Here is a 22,602-nt window from a genome sequence, read left to right as displayed (position 1 = left end):
AGACACATGTATCAGTCTGAACTCAAGCAGACTTATGGGAAAGGGTGTCATTAAATCCAGAGAAAAGCTACACCACGGCATCCCTGCTCATGAAGAGGGCAGGCGTGGTGCCTAGTAACACTCCTAATGGCTGAGTGCAATGATTGCTATGGCTGAAAATTCTTAACAGAAAGCCAGAAAAATCCCAAAATAACTCTACACTGCCATTTCAATGTTCTAAACAATCCCAGAACTGCAGCATATTAGCAAACAGTTATACAGAAATACAACAAGAAATTCTAGCTAAGTAACTTTTATGACAATCATTAAAACTATAGCAATATATACAGAATATTTACAGTCAAATGTACATAACACGATCCACTTAGTCTTAAAACTACTATGTGAAGGCTGGGGATTTAGCTCAGTGGTGCCAATGCCTGCCTCGCAAGCACAAGGCCAGTTTGATCCCCCATATCCCTCTCCCTCAAAAAAAAAAAAAAAAAAAAAAAAAAATAAAAAAAAAAAAAAAAAACAAAACTACTGTGACAAAACTGTGGAAACGAGCCCACACACAAGTGAGTGCTCTATCACCAGGTCGACAGCTGCAGGAAGAGGACCACTGTAAACACATTTAACAAACTGGAGCACTGTGGAAAGTCCAGCTGCTTTAACAAGCCACACAATAACTTTTATGAGTTAATACAGTAGAGGCAAATGAATTCTTAGGACATTACTTAAAAAATAAATTTTTAAAGATGAAGGTCCCAACTCATCTTTATATACACACGCAAAGCTGATGCATCACAGACTGCAAATGCTAGACATACTAGTTTCCAAGAGCAGCCTGCACATTTAGAATTTATGATTAAAATGCACAGAGATCGCTGTCAAGTCTGAGATGGATGTTCAAATCTGCACAGGACGGAGCTGCCCCAGTGCCTGCGAACTTACTGCTGCTTCTCAAAGGCAAAGACCAAGTAAATACCTGGGGAGGAAACAAAGGAGTCAGGTTAGCTCCTCACATCCCCAGAGTGACAACACAACAATCTCAACACTTCGTTAATTTTAAAAGTTCTATTATTTGAGTCATATTTAGGCAGATATGGAATCATTTATGTTTACTTTAAAACAAGTATCTATCTAGTGTAATAAAGAAAATGCAGGCCATGGAAATGCCAATTCAGTTGCTCTCAAAATCCCCAACAGTGGCGTAAGGTAAGAAAACCTAAAAGTATAAAAGCAAAGAAAACTAAAAAGCACTGTATGACTCAAATCTTTTTACGTGGCACAAAGGAGGTAGAATTATTGCATAACAAGAAGCAATAACTTAAGTTTTCTATTGAAAAACTTTAAAACTAACGTTTATTTTTAACTTATACAGGGAACACAAAATGTAAAATTAGAATAAATATGAGGAACACATAACATGACAAAGCAAAATCCACTCAGTTACCTCACCGCTGCTGGGCTGCTGACAAGGAAAGGAACACGGCTAAGAGATGCTCAAAGAACCTGGGTACCTGCCATGGTGGTGATGCTTCTGCAAGCAGCCAGCCCTAAAGGTGGTGCCTCCAACAAGGCAGGCAGTGCACGCCACACAAACGGGTAGGGAACAAGATTCCCAGTGTGCATCATATGAAGTCTACCCTGCCACATCTGGTAAGACACCCAGACTGCATGGCAAGAAACGCCTTTGGAAGGTGACTAATTCTTAAAATATTAAGCTGCTCAGGGCATGCACTAGGATACTCTATAGCAATCAAGACAAAGGCCACATAAGCGGAGCTGAATTTGAGGTGGGACACACAGATGAAGGACTGAGACAGCTTCCCAAGCCTTCCCTCTTTCAATCCATCCCATACAGCAGTGCTGCACCAACCTCACAAGACACTATGTGGGCCACGGCGCTGAGCTACTCCTTACTGACCACTTCACTCTGTCCAGTGAGATAACTGGCTGTCAGCACAGGCTGACATACACAGAAGAGGCTCTCAGCTCTAGAGTCAAAGACTACTCACCTAGGCCTACCTAGTGCTCTCCTGCAGTGCCACCCTGCTCACTCCACCTAGCCATCCCAAGCCACTGCAAACCAGCCCTCAGCACCCTCCTGTCCTAACGGAGGCTCAGTCACCTTCTTTACCAAAAGCTGGAGTATGATTTGAGATGCAGTCAGCAACCCACTAAACTTCTCAAAGTCCGCTCACAGCAAGGATTTCCATGAGGTAAAATAATGGCCTTGGGCTGGCCGCAGGTTCTCTGGCTGCTCCCTCACCTGCGGGAGACATATGACAACCACAGTGTGCTCAGGAAGTGTGTCAGAGCAGAGACCCAGCTCCAGCAGCACCACCAAGTAAGTGTACAACACTCGGTGCTACCAACTTGTGTCCCTGCTCAGACTTCACACTTCATCACACTCTCCTTCACCTGTTGCACTTAAAAGTTTGGCTGGGAGTACATTTTACTGGTGTCTACTTCTTCCTAAACTATACAAGGAAGACTTGTTTGCTTTTTTATCCTCTGAAGTCCATTCACAGAATTTTATGTATGCCAGTATTTAAGTGTCTATTTAATAGTCTGTCTCTGCCACTCGTGCATCAGCATACGCAACAAACAACCATACAGGGGTAATGGGGTACACAGAAACACAGGGACATACGAGCCCCAAGGCACCCCATGAGGACTGGGATCCTCCCGAGTGAGGCTCCGCTGGAGACCCGCCAGGCCTCAGGCTCTCCACGAGGCCTTCGCATCCTGCCTGTTTGCACCCCTTCCTGCTGCCTCACTCAGCACCTAGCACTGTACCCTCACATCAGCATCAGCACAGCACAGCTCTGATTAGGAAAACAGCAAGTTTCGTGTAAGCCACTGAGTCCAACGGAAAGCCAAGGCAGACACCAGATGGAGACAGCATACAGGACATGCAGGCAGTGAACACACTCCACAAGTTCCTGGTCCATAGACTGCATGGCTTCCTCATCACCACACAGCTGAGCAAGAAAGGGGGTTAGATTCACAGGGGCAAAGGCATACAGTGCGTAAACACACACAACCCGAAACATGCCAGAGAAACTCCAGGACCCTAACGAGTTCTCGGGTAGCCTGCACTGATGATACTCACTTGTAGCTTCCCATTCTGATTTACTCAGGGTTCCCTGAAATTAGAAAAAGAAAATGTTAGATTCAATATGGAAATAAGCATATGCTTGTTTTTCAACTGTGGACTGAGGTGGCCAACACCCCCTGGCTTCTTTGAATGCACGTATTTTACTGTTTACTGAATTGTGATCCGGGCCTAACGGAATGCCACCTTCTCTCCAGCACGCCTTCTCACCCTCACCGACAGAGGGAGGAGAGAGAGGGGAAAAGAGAGAGGGAGCCAGAAAGAGGGGAGAGAGGGAGAGGGAGAGACTGAAAGAGGCATCCACCTTAAAGTTTTAACTTGGAAAATGACTAACATTCTCATGTTTTTCTGAACAAGCCACAAAGTCAATACATATGATAAAAAGAAAATGAATTATATTAAAACGTTTCAACATGTTCACATGTAGGCAGCACTGTACATGCCATCTACGTGACAAGAGCCCACGGGAGCTCTAGAACCTAAGTGCCTGAAGAACTGACCAATATGAGCACTGCTGTAGGACATCAGTGAAGTATGCCATGAGAATAATTTCTACTGATGACAAAGTCACAGCTACAGCTGACATCAGGCGTGGTTACATAATTTTATTTTTATTTTTTTCGTACTAGGGATCGAACTCAGGTCCTTGTGCTTGCAAGGCAGGCAGCGGAACCACTGAGCTAAATCCCCGGCCCACATCATAATTTTGTAAGAGGTGAACTTTCACACAGAAATTAGAAGGAAGATGTACCTTTCCCCCATTGAAGTTCACAAAGCTCTGAATTCTACCTTGGAACACTGAGTCACCTGTGGCTTGAAGAGCAGGGACCCTTGCAACACAAGCCTCTTGCTTTCCCCCAACTGTACATACGCTTCAGACGTGGCACTCTGCCCTTGGTTCATGGAAACAAATTTATTCTATGCAACATGGCATCAAAAGTCTTTTGAAATTAAGGGAAACAGACTATTGTACATCTGATTTGAAATTCAGAGAGCCTAAGTATGAAAAACAAGCAACCTCTGAAATCTCCATATAACATGCTTTGTCTCCATTCCCTATAAAATATTTTCAAAAATGAAAACTCACCAGTGGCAATCTCACTTGAGTATTCTTCATGAATGCCGCTGCGTGCTCGTAGTCACCTGCCTTCTCAGAGTTAAGTTTAGAGTTCTCATTTGCAGGGTATGGCTGGGGAAGCAAAATTCCCAGTCAAGATACTGTATTACACTGAAATTTACAATTTAGAATTGAACAGCATAAACCACTGAAATAAAATAAGAATAAACTCTAAACATTATTTCAAGACTACAAGCAACACATTTTTGAAATATGGAAACAAAAGGGCAAGATCAAGAATTATGTTGTAAAGTAACTACTATGATCAGCTTTTATCACAGTCTTGGAACACACACCATGAAAATAAACTGTGCAATTTAATTACAACAAAAGGTGGTCATTTGGCAGCATACACCAATGCTGGTCAAGAGCTGCTTGTTATAACAGAAGGCTTAAAGAACGTATTCATTAAGAGCTAAGTATTAATATGATGGTAATTCAATGGCCTTATAAACAGCAATTATAAATAATATAAAAAGTCAACAGAGAACCTCATTTGATAGAACAAAAGATGTGGGTTCAAGAAGGAAAATAACTAAAAAAACTGTTGTTTCAAATCCAGTGTTATGTTAACCCATTTTAAGTACAGTCAATTCTCTTTGTATGAAGAAATATTTTCCCTAATACATAACTCAAACCAGAAGTTACATAAAATATTTAATACAACAACTATTCCTAGTTCTAAGATATAGGAAACACAATCACTTTATTGATTACAGGTTTCAAAAGACAACTTAAGATTTAAAGAAAATCTTCCCACTATAACTCTGACGGGGAACTTTTGACTACCATCTATGAAAGCAAAGACTATAGAGTTAACAGCTCTGTGACTCTGAACAACTCACTGTCTTGTCTAGGTCCCAGTGCCATTTAGAAGTCATGAAAAGTGACCACTCTACCCACTTCAGGGAGTAATCAGAGCAATTAAGACACAGTATGCTTAATGTACCAGAGGATATTCTAAATCAAATAAACACTGAAGTTTAATGCTCATCTGAGGAGTGTAATTCTTTATCTGATTCTGGTCAGTAACAAACACATGAGCTGGTTATTTTAGATCTCTTCGATTAAGCATTGCTGGGTAGAGGAGAAAAGCAATCTTGCATTGTGTGCTGCAAGTCTCCCTTCCCCACTGTGCATGGTCCAGGACAGCAGGTTTCAGTAGCACACTCCACAGGACTAACGTCTTGGCTGTCATCAAAGAACAATTACGAGTGGTCGAGCTTGGCATGGACCCTAGCCAGGAAGGTTCTAAAGTATGGATGTGCTCAGCAAGTAAGCACTTCTCAATTGGGGGTAAATGACCCAGCAGATATGTGTCCACAGCTGTCACAACTGAGGCACAGGAGAGCAATCAGCAGGCACGGGCAGGGTGAGGCCAGGAACCATACAGAGCAGCATCTTCCAGCCCTACTGTCAGTGAAAGGGAAAACCTGTTTCAAAGCAGCTCCTCTCAGAAAACAGGATTAGACCACTGAATCATTCACCTACCAGATATTTACTGAACACCAGCCATGGAAATATCTGGGTCTGGCTCTTCCTAGGAGCCAAAGAGTGTACCTAAACAGCCCTAGAAGGAACTCAAAAAGAGCCAAACATGTTCACTATGATTTGGGATTGTTTCACATTTTCTAAGTACTCACCTCTAGGGCCTGCATTCGTTTTAACAGCATTTTATTTTCATTGTTCTTAATCTTTTCTTCAAAGAATTCCATAAATGTTTTTTTGTAGACTAGTTTCATACTGTACTTTTTCAGCATTCTGTTCAAAAAAGATTACATAGTGAAAAGACTTCCAAACGGTTATGATTCCTCAATAGCTTACTTTGCTATAACAACAGCAACATCTGGACTTAACTAAAAAAGCCACCATTTCCTTCATAAATGGACAACAAAGAAATGCAAAATGAGAAGCAATCACCCTACACTAGAAACATTCTAAATCCCAGAGGCAGCACACAGCTCTCCCTGCACAGCTAACAGGTGAGGAGGTACAATGAAAGCCAGCCTCGGGGAACTGTAAGATGCGGCAAGGTTGAGGGGACATTTTCCAATTGATTCCGTTCTATTCTATTTCATCCCCCAGAGCTGCACAGATAAGAGCTGCCAATTTCCTTCTTAAAAGATTCACTTGCATCTCCCATATTCTTTTCATTTTTACCTTACATCTTGGGTTGGTTCTCTGCAGTGACACAAAGCTGGGTTTTTTGTTTGTTTTTTACCTAACTTCTAAATCCCAGGTTTTGAATTCTTGGGTCTGGGTAATCATCCTTACACTAGGAGGTCTGCTCTCTTTGGTCACATGCATTAACTCCACTGCTTATCAGACCTGTCCCATGTGTGTAAAAGACATTCTCTAACTTCTCATGTCCAAGGTTCAACTTTACAAGATTGTTTTTGCTGTTCTCCATTACTGCAGTAAACCTATCTCCCTCTTCTAAGTCCACAGCACGCCAAGTTCTCCAAAAGAAGTTCACCTCCTACTCTGTCAGCCACTATCCTGCTCCAGTGGCCACCACCATCTGGCTGGCCATGCCACTCCAGGAATCTCTTGACTTGCTCCCTGCCTTCTAATATTAAAGTCCCTCAAGAAATGTTTCAAATGCAGATTAAGCTTCCAAAAATACAAGTGTGGTCAATATCATGACCCAACCTGAGACACACAATTCAAAAGCTCTGAATGCGGCATCTGCCAGGGATGCGGCCTCCATTCATGAAGTTGGGTGCCTGGCTCCTTAAGATGCAGTCACAGCGGTTTCCTTCTGCTTCTGTCCCACTCTGGGACCTCACACACTGTCCGTTCCCATTGTCCACCTCCCACTCATCCTGTGCATCCTGACCGAAACACCTCTTCTCTCCAGGTGTCCTCTTGAAGACGTCACTGCATTAGGCCTCCCGTTACACTCAGGTGCGCTTTTCTTAACGCATCCGCCAAATGTAAAAGCATGGTCTGCTGACCACATGAGGGAGCCAGGAGATGGCTTCAGGAGGCAGGGAAAGAGTGATGGAGGAAGAGAACAACCTTCACAAGGCAAAGGAAGGCTTGCATAGGAGGGACCTGTGAGCTGAGGGGCTGGTGTGCGAAGAACACGGGACAGGCAGGGCTTTTAGGCAGCCCTCCATGAAAGACAGCACGAGCAAAGGCCAGTCTCTTCTATTCCACACAGCTCCAACAAACAGCTTCAGATGTAAAACCAAGTTTGATAATGCAAAAATGTCACAATTTCAAGGAACCCAAGTTAGGTTTTGCAGTAAAAGCTGATTATATTTTTGTTCAGTTTTAATGAAATGTAAAAGGGCCTTTATACATTTTCCGATTCTATCTCACCAAATAGCTGTTATAATGAATAATTTTCCTCTAAACAAAAATAAATAAATTTCTTAAAAATTAGATATTAATGTCAAGACTTCTAACTTTATAAGTTTATCATTAGACAATGTAAGTAGAAAAGATTCCTTAGCATTTAAAAAAATATTCTTTTGGGCTTACTAAAATCATCAACTATGTGAACCAAAACCACAAAGCTAACATATTAAACATTATGGCAAACAACTGTTTAATTGTTTCTTTTACGAAGTTCAGTAATAACGTTTTTCCAGTTCATTAATTTAAATAACATTTAAATACATATATTTTAATTTTATAAATAACATATTTATAAAATTGTGCATATTATTTTCCTCATGTTCCCTTACAATGCTTGTTTGTTTGTTTGTTTGTTTGTTTGTTGAGACAGGATCTCACTATGTAGTTGAGACTGACCTGGAACTCACTAGGTAACCCAGGTCTAATTCACAGTGATCCTCCTGCCTCAGCCTTCCCGAATGCTGGGATTACAGGCATGCGCCACCACGCCCAGCTTCACTCACAACGTTACTTGGCTTTCTTATGCTATTGTTATATCCACCATTTTACAAGATGAGTCCCAATTCAAATAATCACCAATCAAAACTAAACAATAAAGCTCTTGCCCTTCCCAGTCAATAGCCAAAGTAAGATTTCTGCTTTTAAAAAGCAGTAAATCAAGAGTCATATTGAGACAGGCTCACTATGTAGTTGAGACTGACCTGGAACTCACTAGGTAACCCAGGTCTAATTCACAGTGATCCTCCTGCCTCAGCCTTCCCGAATGCTGGGATTACAGGCATGCGCCACCACGCCCAGCTTCACTCACAACGTTACTTGGCTTTCTTATGCTATTGTTATATCCACCATTTTACAAGATGAGTCCCAATTCAAATAATCACCAATCAAAACTAAACAATAAAGCTCTTGCCCTTCCCAGTCAATAGCCAAAGTAAGATTTCTGCTTTTAAAAAGCAGTAAATCAAGAGTCATCAGCCATGATGGGCCTCTCATCCTCTTCTCAGCAGGGAAACCCCAATGCCAGGGTGTATCACAAGGCCTTGTAGCCTTATCTGATAAAGCCCAGTGCCCCCAACTCTTCCTAATGTCTACAGTTTGCCAGGAAAACTAAGAATTCAGAAGCAGAACTACACTTCTATCAACATTGCTAGTGAGATTGAGGCAGATCAAAGATACTACTAAAAAAGTAAACTTTGGACACCTACCTCTATCAAAATAGGAGGACCTGATTTACAAAGAGTCACTTCATATTACCAAAGTTAGTAGCAGTCACTTAAAGAAAAGCTTTTGCTACTTGCAAGGTTTAGTACTTTCTGTAGCAAGGTGAAGGCAACTGATTCCTTTCGTATCCACAGGGTGAAATAATTTCCAGAAATGAAAGAAAATTAAGCAAGGCTTAAGAGGCCCACGGTACCAATGGTGGACCTGGGGTTACCATCTTTCCTTACAAGATTAGACTTCTTAGGGTGCCATTTAAAATATGCAATCCAAGCCGGGGATTCAGCTCAGTGGTTCCACCACCTGCCTAGCAAGCACAAGGTCCAGAGTTTGATCCCAGTACCAAAACAAACAAACAAAACAAACCCCAAAATTAAATATGGAATCAGTAGGAATAACGACTCATCCTTTTTCCTTTTCTTACAAGACAAAAAAAGAAAAAGAAAAGGAGATTAATGACATTCTTACTCAGTTAGCAGTGGAAAATAGACCAAGAATTCAGGGACATCCACAACACCTTCCAGGTTGAAGTCATATTTGCAGCCAAATAACGGATAATCTCCTTTCTTCTGAAATTTCACAGTATATATTTCATTTCCAAAGGATTCTGTTTCTGAAGCTTCAAGGCGTCTTCTATCAAAATAAAAAGATTACATTTGTGATTATCATACTTACTCTGATGAGATTATGTATGTTAAAAAACTAAATGATACAACTTAAAAAGACACCTGATTAGTTTTTGTTTTGTTTTTTTTTAATTTTATTGAGTTTATTCGTACATTTTAGGGATACAGTACAGTTACATTCATTGTTGGGATCTTGTACCTTTACATGGCAAGTCTTGATTCTCATTTTTTCCCCTTACCTCTACCCTCCCTTCACCCCCCCCTCCCCTCCCCATCTACAAACACTTTATTTTCATCTTTTCATTCTCTCACATTTTTTTCTTTTCCCTTTTTGTTCTTCCCCTACGTATCACACCTTCCCTACACCTTTAGCTCCTTTCCTCCCATTTCTAAATGTCAGTAATCTTATTAGAATCTTATGCATTGTTGCAGAATATTCACACCAGGGAAACTATTTGGTATTTACACATGTGGGACTTATTTATTTCACTTAGGAGTATATCTTCAATATGTATCCATTTTCCTATGAATGAATCTATTCTCTCGCTCTTTATGGCTGAGTAATATTCCATTTTATAGAAAAACCACAACTTCTTTATCCAGTTTCCAACGGATGGGCAAATAGGTTGTTTCCAAGATTTAGCTATTACAAACTGTGCCGCTATAAACATGGGTGCACATACTTCTCTGTGATATGATTCTTTTAGTTCTCTTGGAAAGATACCCAACAGAGGGATGGCTGGGTCAAATGGAACCTCCAGTCCAAGCTCTTTGAGGTATCTCCATATTGATTTCCATAGTGGTTGCACTAGTCTGCACTCCCACCAACAATGGAGGAGGGTTCCTTTCTCCCCACAACCCCGCCAACATTTGTTATTGTGTGATTTCTTGATAGCAGCCATTCTTTGTGGGGTGAGGTGGAATCTCAGTGTTGTTTTCATCTGCATCTCTCGAATGACCAGTGATGTGGAACATTTTTTCATATATTTTCTTGCTGCTTTCACTTCTTTGTATGAGAAATGTCTGTTCATTTCGGATGCCCATTTTTGGATCGGGTCTTTATATTTGGGGGGACTGATTGTTTTGAGTTCTTTATATATCCTTGATAATAGTCCTTTGTCTGAGGTACAGCTGGTAAAAATTTTTTCCCACATTGTAGATTGTCTCTTAGTTCTGCTAATGGTTTCTTTTGAAGTACAGAAGCTTTTTAGTAAGATGAGATCCCAGTTGTTGATTCTTTCTGCTAGTTCCCGTGCTACTGAGGATTTGTTCATAAAGTCTTTTCCTATACCAATGTCTTCCAGAGTTCTGCCTAACTTACTTTCCAGCAAGTTTAATGTTTCTGTTTTAATATTTAGATCTTTAATCCATTTGGATTTTAATTTAGTGCATGGCGAAAGATAAGGGTCTAATTTTAATCTGTGACAGGTTGATATCCAGTTTTTCCAACACCATTTATTAAAGAGGCTATCTTTCCTCCACTGAGGATGGTGAGCTCCTTTGTCGAAGATGAGGTAGCTGAGTACATCTGCATTTGTTTTTGTGTCTTCCAGTCTGTTCCATTGATCCTCAGGCCTATTTCTTTGCCAGTACCATGCTGATTTTATCACAGTGGCTTTGTAGTATAGTTTCAAATTGGGAATTGTTACACCTGGTGCCATGTGACTGTTGCCTATAATGGCTTTTGCTATTCTAGGTCTCTTGTGGTTCCAAATGAATTTTTGGATTCTTTTTTCTAGTTCTGTGAAATATAGTGTTGGAATTTCAATTGGCATTGCATTGAATGTATATAGCAGTTTCGGTAGTATGGCCATTTTCACTATGTTGATTCTTCCTACCCAGGAGCAGGGGATATCTTTCCATTTTTTTATATCCTCTTCGATTTCTTTTTTCAGAGTGCTGTAGTTTTCAGTGTAGAGATCTTTTGTTTCTTTTGTTAGATTGATTCCTAGATACTTCATTTTTTTGGATGCTATTGTAAAAGGAATTTTTTCCCTTATTTCTCTTTCTGTCTGTCTGTTATTTGTGTATAGAAAGGCTATTGATTTTTGGGTATTCACCTTGTATCCAGATACTTTACTGAATCTGTCAATTAAGTCTAGAAGTTTTTTGGTGGAGTTTTTTGGATCTTCAATGTAGAGTATCATATCATCAGCAAATAATGATAGTTTAACTTCTTCCTTTCCTATCTTTATTGCTTTAATTTCTTTCTCTTGTCTAATTGCTGTGGCTAATGTTTCCAGAACTATATTGAAGAGAAGTGGCGATAGTGGGCATCCTTGTCTTGTTCCTGATTTTAACATGAAGGTTTTCAGTTTTTGGCCATTCAATATGATGTTGGCTGATGGTTTTTCATAAATAGCCTTTATTAAATTGAGGTATAGACCATCTATTCCAATTTTTTGCAGGGTTTTTATCATGAATGGGTGTTGAATTTTATCAAATGCTTTTTCTGCATCTATTGAGAGGATCATATGGTTTTTGTCCTTGACTTTGTTAATATAATGTATTACATTCACTGACTTTCGTATGTTGAACCACCCTTGCATCTCTGGAATAAATCCGACTTGGTCATGATGGATGATCTTCTTAATAATCCTCTGTATTCTGTTTGCTAGTATCTTATTAAGGATTTTTGCATCTATATTCATTAAGGAGATTGGTCTGTAGTTCTCCTTTTTGGTTGTATCTTTCTCTGGTTTGGGAATCAGAGTGATACTTGCTTCCAGGAATGAATTTGGAAGTATAGCTTCTCTTTCAATTTCATTGAAAAGTTTGAAGAGTAATGGTAGTAGTTCTTCTCTAAATGTCTTGTAAAATTCAGCAGTGAATCCATCAGGGCCTGGGCTTTTCTTTGTTGGCAAGTTTTTAATTACATTTTCAATTCCTGATTAGTTTTTTAATTAGATTCAAGCTACTTTTCAGCAGAAATGCATTAAAATATAACAAACAGTGCTACTGAAAAGTTAGGATGGTAAGTCTCCAGGCCTCAGTATTTAATGAGCAACTTTCGTACCATAACCACCTCTGGCTCAGCATAACCTGTTTCCAACTTATACATAAGATTTAAGAGTTCACCTTAGATCTTTGAGCATCTACTCAAATACAGTGTATTACGTGGCTGGCGCTTGGAAGACTAAATATAGTGTGCCTTATAAACTGCGTGATAAACATTTGCTACTTAATACTATGAATTCTATGAACCACAATATATTTAAAAGTACTTACATCAGTTCAAAGCTATTGGGAGTGGTACCGATAAAGTAGCCCCCAGGGCTGAGTCTCTCACAAGCATTTCTGAGCATCATGTCAGCCTGCTCACTGGACTCAAAGGAGTAATGACAGACAAACTGACAACTGCAGATGTCAAAGCACATTTCTGGGTCACGAAATTTATCAAATAAAAGTTCCTGAAAAAAATTAAAATGGATTAATATTTTGAAGCAACTATAGCATAGATGAAAACTTTTTGGTAAATTAATTCCTAGAATTTAGAGTTCTTAAAAGTAGATAAGACCTGCCATCAATAAATCCTTTACATCAGTCTTCAGCTCTCTTTTCCTTTGCTGTGTATGAGGGGCATAACAAAACTATTTTTGTTCTAGCTTAAAAATTTTCTGATTCCTATTTTGATGGTAATTTAAAAACCTAAGGATTCTGAAATGTTTAATAATGAAGCCATCTAGCTGGGTGTGGTGGTGCATGCCTGTAATCCCAGCACTAGGGAGGCTGAGGCAGGAGGATCGCTGTGAGTTCAAGCCCAGCCTAGACTACATAGTGAGTTCAAGACCAGCCTAGACTACATAGTGAGTTCCAGGTCAGTCTCAACTACATAGTGAGACCCTGTCTCAACCCCCCCCAAAAAAAAACAAATGAAGCCATCAGATATGACATTTAAAGTTGATTCTTTCGACATTGGCATCTAAAATAAAAATGTTTAAAAGTTTCCAACTTTCTAGCAATATATTACACTTCTTTTTCACTTTCAAAACTGCAAGCAAAATGAGTATTTACAAGTTGATTAAAGGTATTTACAATTTTAAATGAGCTACAGGTCAGATAATGAGCATCCAGATCACAGGTTATCACTTAGATGGTGAGTGCTTGCCTAGCATAGGCAAGGGCCTGGGTGTGATCCTCAGCCACAAACACACAGTTCAGAAACAGACTGATGATGGTAAAAGCAGAAAGATTCTGATGTTTGGAGATTAATAATAATCTATATGGTGAACAAAATATCATTAGGTTCAGTTCTAGTTCAAAATACAGTCAGCCATTAGTACCCTCAGGTTCTGCATCAGTGGGTTCAAATAACTGCAAGTTGAAAATACAAGGAAAAAGAGACTACGTTTGTACAGAATTTTTCCCTGTCGTTACTCCCAAAACAATACAGTCGACATGGCACCAACACTAGGACAATACTGTAAGTATATAAGTACACACAAAGAAACTGGAGGATGTGCACAGGATACCTACAAACACTGCACTGTGTCATTTATTTGAGGGATTTGAGCATCTTTGGAGTTTTCCATCTGTGGGGGTCCTGGAACCAATCCCTGCAGATCCTGAGAGACTACTATACTAGAAAATAAATTTTGTTAAACCAAAAAGCAACAAAGTGATTTCAATAACTCAAATTATTAAAAGCAAATTCCCAGAAGTACCCAGTGGATTGATGAGGGGAACCTGTGATAATAGTCTCTAGCTGAAACTTAAAATGCATGTCCTAAGATTTTTAATGTTTCAAAGCACATTTTAACAAAAAAGCTGATTTAAAAAACAAAAAGAAAAATCTCTGTACCTTTGAAGAGTCAGCAGTTATAAATTCAGCATTAAAAAGATATTCATTGTCACGACGATTTTTCATATCCTCATACCGCTGCTGACACTGCTGGATGGAAATGTCGGCGATATCTGAAAGTAGAAGGAGAAACATCAGCAATGGCTGGAAGGGTGTCAGTGACTGTCAACGTGGAAGGGCAAAAATCTACACACATGGATCTCAACTGATAAACTTGGCATGAAACCCAGTGTTGAAAAGTTAAAACAAAAGTGTCTGTTCGAATGCAAAGGCTCTATTATTTTTTAAAAAAAGGAACCAAAAGCTTTCCTACAGGTACTGATACCAGAAAAGTTCCAGCAAGATTAATAAATGCTATTCAAAGTTAAAGGCGGAAAGATTAGATTCCAAGTGAAGGATGATAAAACCTAACACTGTATGCTGTTTACTTTTGGAAACACCAAGTTTTTATTTTCATAATACCATGTTTTGCCCTTTATCCTGTGTTTTGGGAGTGGCACTGTGATGCAAAAGCAATGGTGGGTGTAACACAGGCACTTCCACAGCACCGATAGGACTCATGGGAAAAAGTCAGTTTCACCTAGGAATACCCTTAACAAAGCAGAACATGATGCAATACCAACTCTTGAAAACATGTCTTTTAATAGCCCACGTGATAAAATGGGAGGTAGAAAAAAAATCCTCCTGCTACATAACAAGGTGTGACATTTCCTTAGGGGACAACATCAGCTGGACTGGCCACCCTTCACAGAAAGTCATTTTGACTTGAAAGAATGACAAACTATCATTATTCAGAAGTATCTGGTACATATTTTTTCAAAAATGAATGTTGCGGTTTTAAGGAAAACAATAGTATTTGCTGCTAAAATATGACTCCCAAGGGAAATTTCCAATTCTGAATAACTTGTATGTACGCATCATGGGATGAATATCTTCCCCATATTTAAAGCCTTTTCTGATCAGTGGTGATACTAAAAAAATGTGATTTCTTGGTGTCAACATACAGATTTGCATTACTTCAGTATGAACAGTATTTTCCAAACATTACAAAGCCATGCAGGAAGTACAAGACAGACCAATGGAACTTAGTATAATGCAGTACAAAATGTTTATCAATAGGCTTCAGATTGCATAATACAACTAACCTTTAAGCAACCACCATTTGTTGACTTTTGATGTAGAATCAAAGATGAACATCCACAATTACCTGAAGAGGCTATTAAAATACCTTTCATTTTATAGTCACTTATCAAACAAAATAATGTTATAACAGGTTTAATGAGAAACAATTAAGAATCTACTAGTCTATTATTCCAGACTCTAAAAGGACCAGTAGAAAAAAAGTGCCAGTATTCTAAATTTTATTTTAACGAATAAAAATGTATCTCTAAAATTCTCAGCATTAATTTCTCTTATGGTAAGTACCAACAGATACTCAAAAATGTCTTAGCCTTCAATAACTTTTAAGCATATTCAGGACTCATCACACCAAAAGATTTAAGAACTGATTGATGCCAGGCATAGTGGCACACACCTGTAATCCCAGCACTTAGAAGGCCAAGGCAGGTACACTGCCATGAGTTCAATGCCAGGCTCAACTACTTAGCAAGAGCCCACTAATAAAAAGAGAACTGCTGATGGACACAATGGGACAATACTTTGGAGGTGGCTGCTGTTCTTCCTCTAACTCATCACATTACAAGAATAGGACACCTGCAAGTCCCACTTCAGTGTTCAGATGGGTCTGTGTATTCAGGATGCTTAACTCATTCTCTTTTCAAGTTCCCATCAAACTTTCATTTATGGCTTCCAGATATTTTTAAGATTGTTGCCTGGATCTATTATTGCAGGTGAAAAATACTAATTTTCTAATCTACTATTATTCCTCCTCCATTTATTTACTATGAATTTTCAATAAAGAGGAATTTCCTGTTTCAACCACTCGGCTACCCTGACATATTATTTATGTTAGGTAAGAAAATGTTTTATTCTCTCTTCACATTTATGAGTTTCATACTAGTAAGTCTTTCAGCGAGCCCCAAGTGTGACCAATGAGGTCTTTTCCTTTATTTAATGATCAATCACTATTCTTTTGGATGTCTGAATTCGTATCATGGCCAGTGGAAAACTTAACAAGTTTGTCCTTTAGATATGACTCCTGTTATTTCTGATAGCTTCCTGCCTTTCTCGGGAAGGGTAACTGATCCCAGCCTCATTACCTGTATTACAAAGCCACCAGCAAAGTCCTGTAACTAGTTTTTAAAAACACACAAGTCATGCACAGCCCCCAGAAAACTTGCCACAAGATATTCTAACATCATGATGGTAAAGAAACCCTTATTTCCTATTCACTTAATTGATCACAACTATTCTCCTCTCCAATACCAATATTTATCTTACCAGTACAAACCAGCTTGCTAATTCTTCCTTTTCTCCACTTCAGCAAATCTCCACCTTTACCACATCCCAGGTCCAAAACAGTGATATCACGGGTTTTTTTCTGTCGTATCTTTTCTAAAAATTCCCCTAAAAGAGAAAAATTAGTCATAATAAATTACCCATTATTCATTTTTAGTAAAGCACAAACAGCTACCTTTAACAACCTTCTAACCTCTGCCACATAAATTTATTACTTTTATTTATATAGTTAATGTGAAATTCAAAATACTATATAACTAAGTTAAAGTTATCATGTATCATTAACATGTCCCCACTGGCTTGAACCACACTGGTACGACTGTGCCATGAATGACTGTACCATTTCTACCATCAGAAAGAGATGCAGGCAGCAAAGTGCTCGCTGAGTTACTGGATCAGCTGAAGGAGATTATTATCACATGACGAAAGAGAATTTTGCCAAATGTTCTCTAGCTAACTACCTATTTCTCTCATTACAAAAATAACAAATGTAAAATGGACTAAAAACCCTCAATTAAAAAATAAGAATAAATGATACAGCATGAAAAATCCAGTAAGTTATCTGCTTCAACTGAGAATAGCAAAGCAGAATGCACAGAGAACCTTAAGAACAGAGATTAAAAACTCCATAATACTCTAAAAGGTAGCCACTTGTTTATCCTAGGTAACAACTGACAGTCTGATAAACCATATTTTAACATGTTTTAACACTAAAACACAAAATGTACTTGAATTTAGTTATTCCTAATACTTCCCAGAAAACATTATTTTTCTTTGAAAAAAATCACTAAACTGTCAACAAAACTAGTAGATAATATTCAAAATTGGCACTTTATACTTTCTAGTATGTATAATTAAGCACATCTACTTAATGTGCTAGATATAAAGCAATAATTATATTTAAGTCATATTTTTTCCACTCACTTCCTTTTTAACTTCAAAGGTGAGTTTCCATAGATGTTTACTCCAAAAAGTTGATGTCTTCACCAATCCTCAAAGTAAATGCTATTTCTCCCAAGAAAACCACACAAGAAGAATAAGTTCAGTGGGCCATCAATTTTAAATCACTAAAAGCCCAGAGATAAAAATCATAACACTGACCATTTTCTTGACTAAATCAAATCCAAATGTTCAATCCAACAAAGTGCCATTGTGCTGACATTAGCCTACTGAAATAATTACTTAGTAGCACTAGCTAGCCTTAATTCTCACTCTAAAGAAGCACTCTGCCTTTGAAGTCTCACTAGTATCAATTAATCACTCATTAACATCCAAAGTACTCAACGAAATAGTAAAAGGCCTAAATTTGGCTCTAGCTTTATAAAGTCAAGGTTTGATCATCAAATGAGTAAGAAATAACAGATGCAACAGTTTGATACATGGTTAATACTGAGGAGGAAAAAAATCAGTGAGTAAATGAAAGCTAGGAGCTAAGGTTATAGATCAGTGGCACAGTGCTTGTCCACCACGGGCAGGGCCCTGGGTAAAGCCTAGCAGCACACAAAAAACAAATTAATTAATAAATTTAAAAGGTAAAAATTTATCATACCAATAAGGACACTTTTAATCCAATTATTGAAGTTTCTTAGGTAAAAAATACGACTTTGACTACGCTTCTCCAAACCAACTTCCTGAAGCTCATTGTAGTGGGCAGCCACTGCAGAGCTATGTCCTTCTAGCTTCTGAAAATAAAAGAGAGACCAAAATTAAGGGTCAGATCATGTTTAAAGAAAAACAAATGTCCCAGAAAATGTGACCTACCAAAGCATAATACACTACTGAAATAAACTGAGCATAACCCAGAGATCCCAGAAATTATTTCCAAAGCAAAGCTCTTCTAATATTCCCCATGAAAAATAACCCAGATTTAACATTTATCTTAATTTTTCATCTGTATAATTTTAGTGTCATTGTCATGCTTAATAAAACTACTACTCTCCCAGAGTTCTGATTTAATGACAATTTAATAAATGACAATCAGTAGAGGGAATTCCTACAAGAAGAAAACAGAATGTGTTACCATGTTTATTAAATTAGTATTACAAAACTGATATGAGGATTAAATAAAAAAAATCAGGTATGGTGATGCACCCTTGTAATCCCAGCTATTTGGGAGGCCAAAGCAAGAGGATCAAAAATTTGAGGCCAACTTAAAAAGAGACCTTCTAATAAAAATGAATGAATAAATAAACAGATCTGAGGATGTAGTTCAGCAGTCACTGTGTTCAATTCCCAGTACTGTAAAAAAAAAAAAAAAGTTATATAAAAGGATTAGAATTTAGTAGGCTGTGTTCCATACCAGTGACTTCTATTCTATTCTATTAATTTAATCCAACAGTTTTCCATCTTCTTTCTATACTACTCTAGATATTCTATAAAAACTCCATGGTAGGTGAAGGGCCCCAAAATACCCTCACTTCCCTTTTCAACCAAAGTGAGTTTTATATGTTTTACAGTTCAGGTTTAAGAGTAAGATTTTACCTGAAAAAACCTGCCAGAAGTTTTAAAACTGTATTTAAAATACAGCTCTCCTTTGCTACAAGGAAAACAAAACCTGGCCCACTTGCCACTTTCCTCTTTAGAGTTGACAGCAAAATTTTCTCATTCTTTCAAGTACTCTTTCAAACCAACTCCAGATTTTGCCTAGAATCACTTCCAATAGCAAATGATTTGCTATCCTTGCTTCATAATTCTCCTGCTAAACCAGGCTCTGGCATCCACTTCTCTAAAACAGTATGTAAACTACACTGGTAAGTTGGAAACAATCATAGTTTAATTCATTTAATAAAGGAACACAAAGCTGGGTATGATTTTGAAATTTATCAGCTCAAGTGACCATCATAACTACTTCAGAAAAGAGATGAACACTCAATTTAAAAAGGAAAAGGGTAAAATATCTAGACCTCACACTCCTGTCTTTTTTTAATTGAATTCTTTTTTGTACCGACAATCAAACTCAGGACCTTGCACTTAGGAGGCAGGTGGCAGCACGACTGAGATAAATCACCAGCCCACCTATCCTTCTTTAAACACTAAGAAAAAACAAGTTATAAAAACTGGCTTTCAAACTCCTTGTAAAAGAATTATGAAATAAAATAATAATTATTTCATTAGCACAAGTTTCACCTTAATAAGAATTTTGAGAGTTAAAAGCCTACTGTGTCTTAAGGCCGTCTGAATTAAAAACAGAACATTCTATCTGATTAAGACTGTATAAAAACCAGTATAGCCCAGCGTGGCAGCTCATGCCTTTAATCCCAGCACTTGGAACGCTGAGGTAGGAGGATTGCTGTGAGTTCGAGACCAGCCTGGGCTATACAGTGAACTCCAGGTCAGTCTCAACTACATGTGAGACTCAAAAACACCAAAATAAACAATAAAAAAATAAAAACCAGTATAACTTCACGTTTCCAGCTGATATACTGTATTACAAATAAAATATATTCCACATACTTTCTGCTTTTCAGCAACATCATCGAGTTCTAGCTTTCTCTTTTCCTGAATGCTGTCTCCTGTAGAAGGAACACTATCAGTTTCCATTTTTCTTTTCTTTGAAAAGCTGTCAGGATCACCTGAACCTTTTTCCTCTGGAACAATTTCAACATCAAGATTTCTTTTCTTGGATGGAGTATCTTCCCCATAACTTTCCTCTACAAGACCATCCTCAAACTTTTTTCTGCTTCTTGATATGTCCACTTGCTCACAGACAGGAGTTTTTTCAGAAAGTCCAGCCCCAGAAGCTGTTGAGGTTTCATTAATACTGAGTGAAGACTTTGTTTCACCATCTACTAATGCTTTCACTTCTTTAAAAGACATCTTTTGATATTCTTCTGCTTTTGTAGAATTTTCCATTTCTGATTAATTGATGGTAAAACGTCATAAACCAACACTGGAATGGCAAAAATTTTTATATTACTTATAAATACTAATGCAAAGACTTTAAAGCAAATTTAACTAGAAATTATGTATTCTGTATTTAATTTCAGTGATCAAAAAATAGTTTTTAAAGATTTCACTGTAAAGTGTTATACATGTATATTGTATGAATTTCTGAATATTTAGTAGTGTCAATTATAACTTTCCAACACTTCTATAATCTTATTCACAGAAGTCATTAAAACTGATAAATGCAGTGGAAATATACAAATGCAGGTTGAGCATCCCTAATCCCAAAACCCAAAATTCTTCGGAATACCCAAAAGGTGCACATATTCCACTAGTAAGCAATGGTGCTTACTCAAGAATTAAATAAAAAATTACTCTTTTCCCCAATTTATGTGTACCTTTTGTACAAAAATGTTAGAGCAAAAACATTATTGGGCCAGGGATTTAGCTCAGTGGTTCCGTGCCTGCCTCTCAAGCACAAGGTCTCAAGTTCAATCAAAACAAAAGCAAAGAAAACAAAAAACATTACTAAGTTCATTATACTAAAATACTTAACACGGAAAACAGGTATTCCTTTTGCTAAGGGACTAAGTGAATCAAGAAAGGGAAAAAAATTTACAAGAACTTCTGAAATCTTTACTTCATAATGGGTATTCCAGTTAGGTAAAAAGGGCAGTGGAAATGGCTTTAGACAAGTTCAAAACTCAGCCTTTCAATGACTACTAATCCCGTCCCTAATATGTTCTTAGGCCTATATGTAAAATGAATGCGAGAAATAACTAAACTATTTATGGGACAGGATTTGTTACTAGGGCTGACCTAGTAAATTATTCAGTAAAGTGACCAATCTCATATTACAGAGGAGCTCATTGTGAATTACGTCAAGAGGACTAAAGCCTATACACTATTAAATTTTAGGCTGTATTATTCAAGTTAAGTAGAGACGAAAAAGCAAAAAAAAAAAAACTGTGAACTTCAGTAAATTCTGATTAAATTCAAAACTGAAAACTATGAAGAGAAGTTTTTTTAAAAAAAGCTTTGTCGCATTAAAAAAAGTCAAGTTGCCTAAGAGTTAAAAACAATCCACCAAAACCAGACATTTGAAGAGATACTAGCCTTCACTAACCAGAGCTGGAGATAACAAAATAGTAAGAGGTACCAAATAGGAAGAAATAAATCAGAAAAAAAGTAAATTTTTTGCAGAATAATAAATTAATCACCGAATTATCAAATGCTTATTTCGCCTCCTCTGTCATTTAGTTCCTAAAAGGAAAAACATTTATTTTACATTAAAATAAAGCAATGTAACATATTATCTTTAGCTGTAATTATCTTAAGGATTTAAGTGAACTTTTTTTTACACAGGCTACTATTCCTGCATAAGTAAAATTTAAAAAACATAACCGGTCAGAATAAATGACAGAGTAGTTCAGACGACTGCAGTGATTATCAAGAACGTTTAAAACTGAAAGTAGAACAGCTCACTGGGAAAGCGCTTGCCTGATATGAGCAAGGCCCAGGATTGGACCTCCAGCACCGCAAAAAAAACTAACAAAAAAGGAAATAATTAAAATATTGCAAAGAGAAGAACTGTCTCCCGAGAATCCTCGAGGAGGGAGCAAAGGGTACTAGAGCTGGCTGCCGTCCGAACCGAACCACGGTCATCCACCAGCCAGTCTCTGCGTTCCATGGTCCCTCGCCCGGCTGCCCTCAGCCCACGACCCGCGCGCTGTCCGATAGCCGGGCTCGGCTCAGGCTTCGAAGAGCCGCTCCAACCTTCCGCGAACCCACACCTGGCCCGGCCACCTCAGAGCAGCGCCCATCCGGTTCGGTGGGCGCACAGTCCGACGCTCCTGCGCGCAACCGCTCCACTCACCAACGAAACCGCCACGACTGTTTGCGGAAACGCCGGGCCACGACACGCGCGTCTTGTGGTGTCACTTCCGGGACGAGCTCTCGTCCGCGACACCGGCGTGGACGTCACATCCTGCGCGCCGGAACTACGAGTCCCGTGGTTCCCTGCGCGCGGGCAGCGGGGCTGCTGGAGCACGTTGCTGGTGGGCGCGGC

The 22,602-nt window shown here is 38.5% G+C and overlaps 2 protein-coding genes across 5 annotated transcripts in view; one reads left to right on the top strand and one right to left on the bottom strand.

Annotated features, from left to right (window-relative positions):
• Positions 1-498: 498 nt before the first annotated feature.
• On the bottom strand, positions 499-22,500 carry Rnmt (RNA guanine-7 methyltransferase). Of its 4 annotated transcripts, none has more exons than XM_010638991.2 (11): positions 22,411-22,500; positions 20,103-20,538; positions 18,199-18,331; positions 16,632-16,757; positions 14,232-14,344; positions 12,659-12,840; positions 9,273-9,437; positions 5,864-5,981; positions 4,191-4,292; positions 3,101-3,134; positions 499-967 (listed from the first exon to the last, which is right to left on the bottom strand). In XM_010638991.2, exons 2-11 carry the CDS (start codon positions 20,499-20,501, stop codon positions 930-932), a joined length of 1,410 nt encoding a protein of 469 aa, XP_010637293.1. In that variant the 5' UTR covers positions 20,502-20,538; positions 22,411-22,500; the 3' UTR covers positions 499-929. The 4 variants fall into 4 exon arrangements, with proteins under 4 accessions (XP_010637293.1, XP_010637295.1, XP_010637294.1 ...); XM_010638993.2 differs by having other exon boundaries at positions 22,035-22,453; XM_010638992.2 differs by having other exon boundaries at positions 22,328-22,453.
• The window catches only part of Fam210a (family with sequence similarity 210 member A), a 27,393-nt gene continuing 17,337 nt past the window's right edge, over positions 12,547-22,602 (top strand). The window contains exon 1 of the mRNA XM_010638990.2: positions 12,547-12,557. The gene's annotated coding sequence lies outside the window, so the exon portion shown is untranslated. The remainder of the gene's footprint in view (positions 12,558-22,602) is intronic.

Source organism: Fukomys damarensis, unplaced genomic scaffold (assembly GCF_012274545.1).
Source record: "Fukomys damarensis isolate Sample0158 unplaced genomic scaffold, DMR_v1.0_HiC HiC_scaffold_30, whole genome shotgun sequence".
Classification (NCBI taxonomy): Eukaryota; Metazoa; Chordata; class Mammalia; order Rodentia; family Bathyergidae; genus Fukomys; species Fukomys damarensis.
This window is presented reverse-complemented; position numbering and strand designations above follow the sequence as displayed.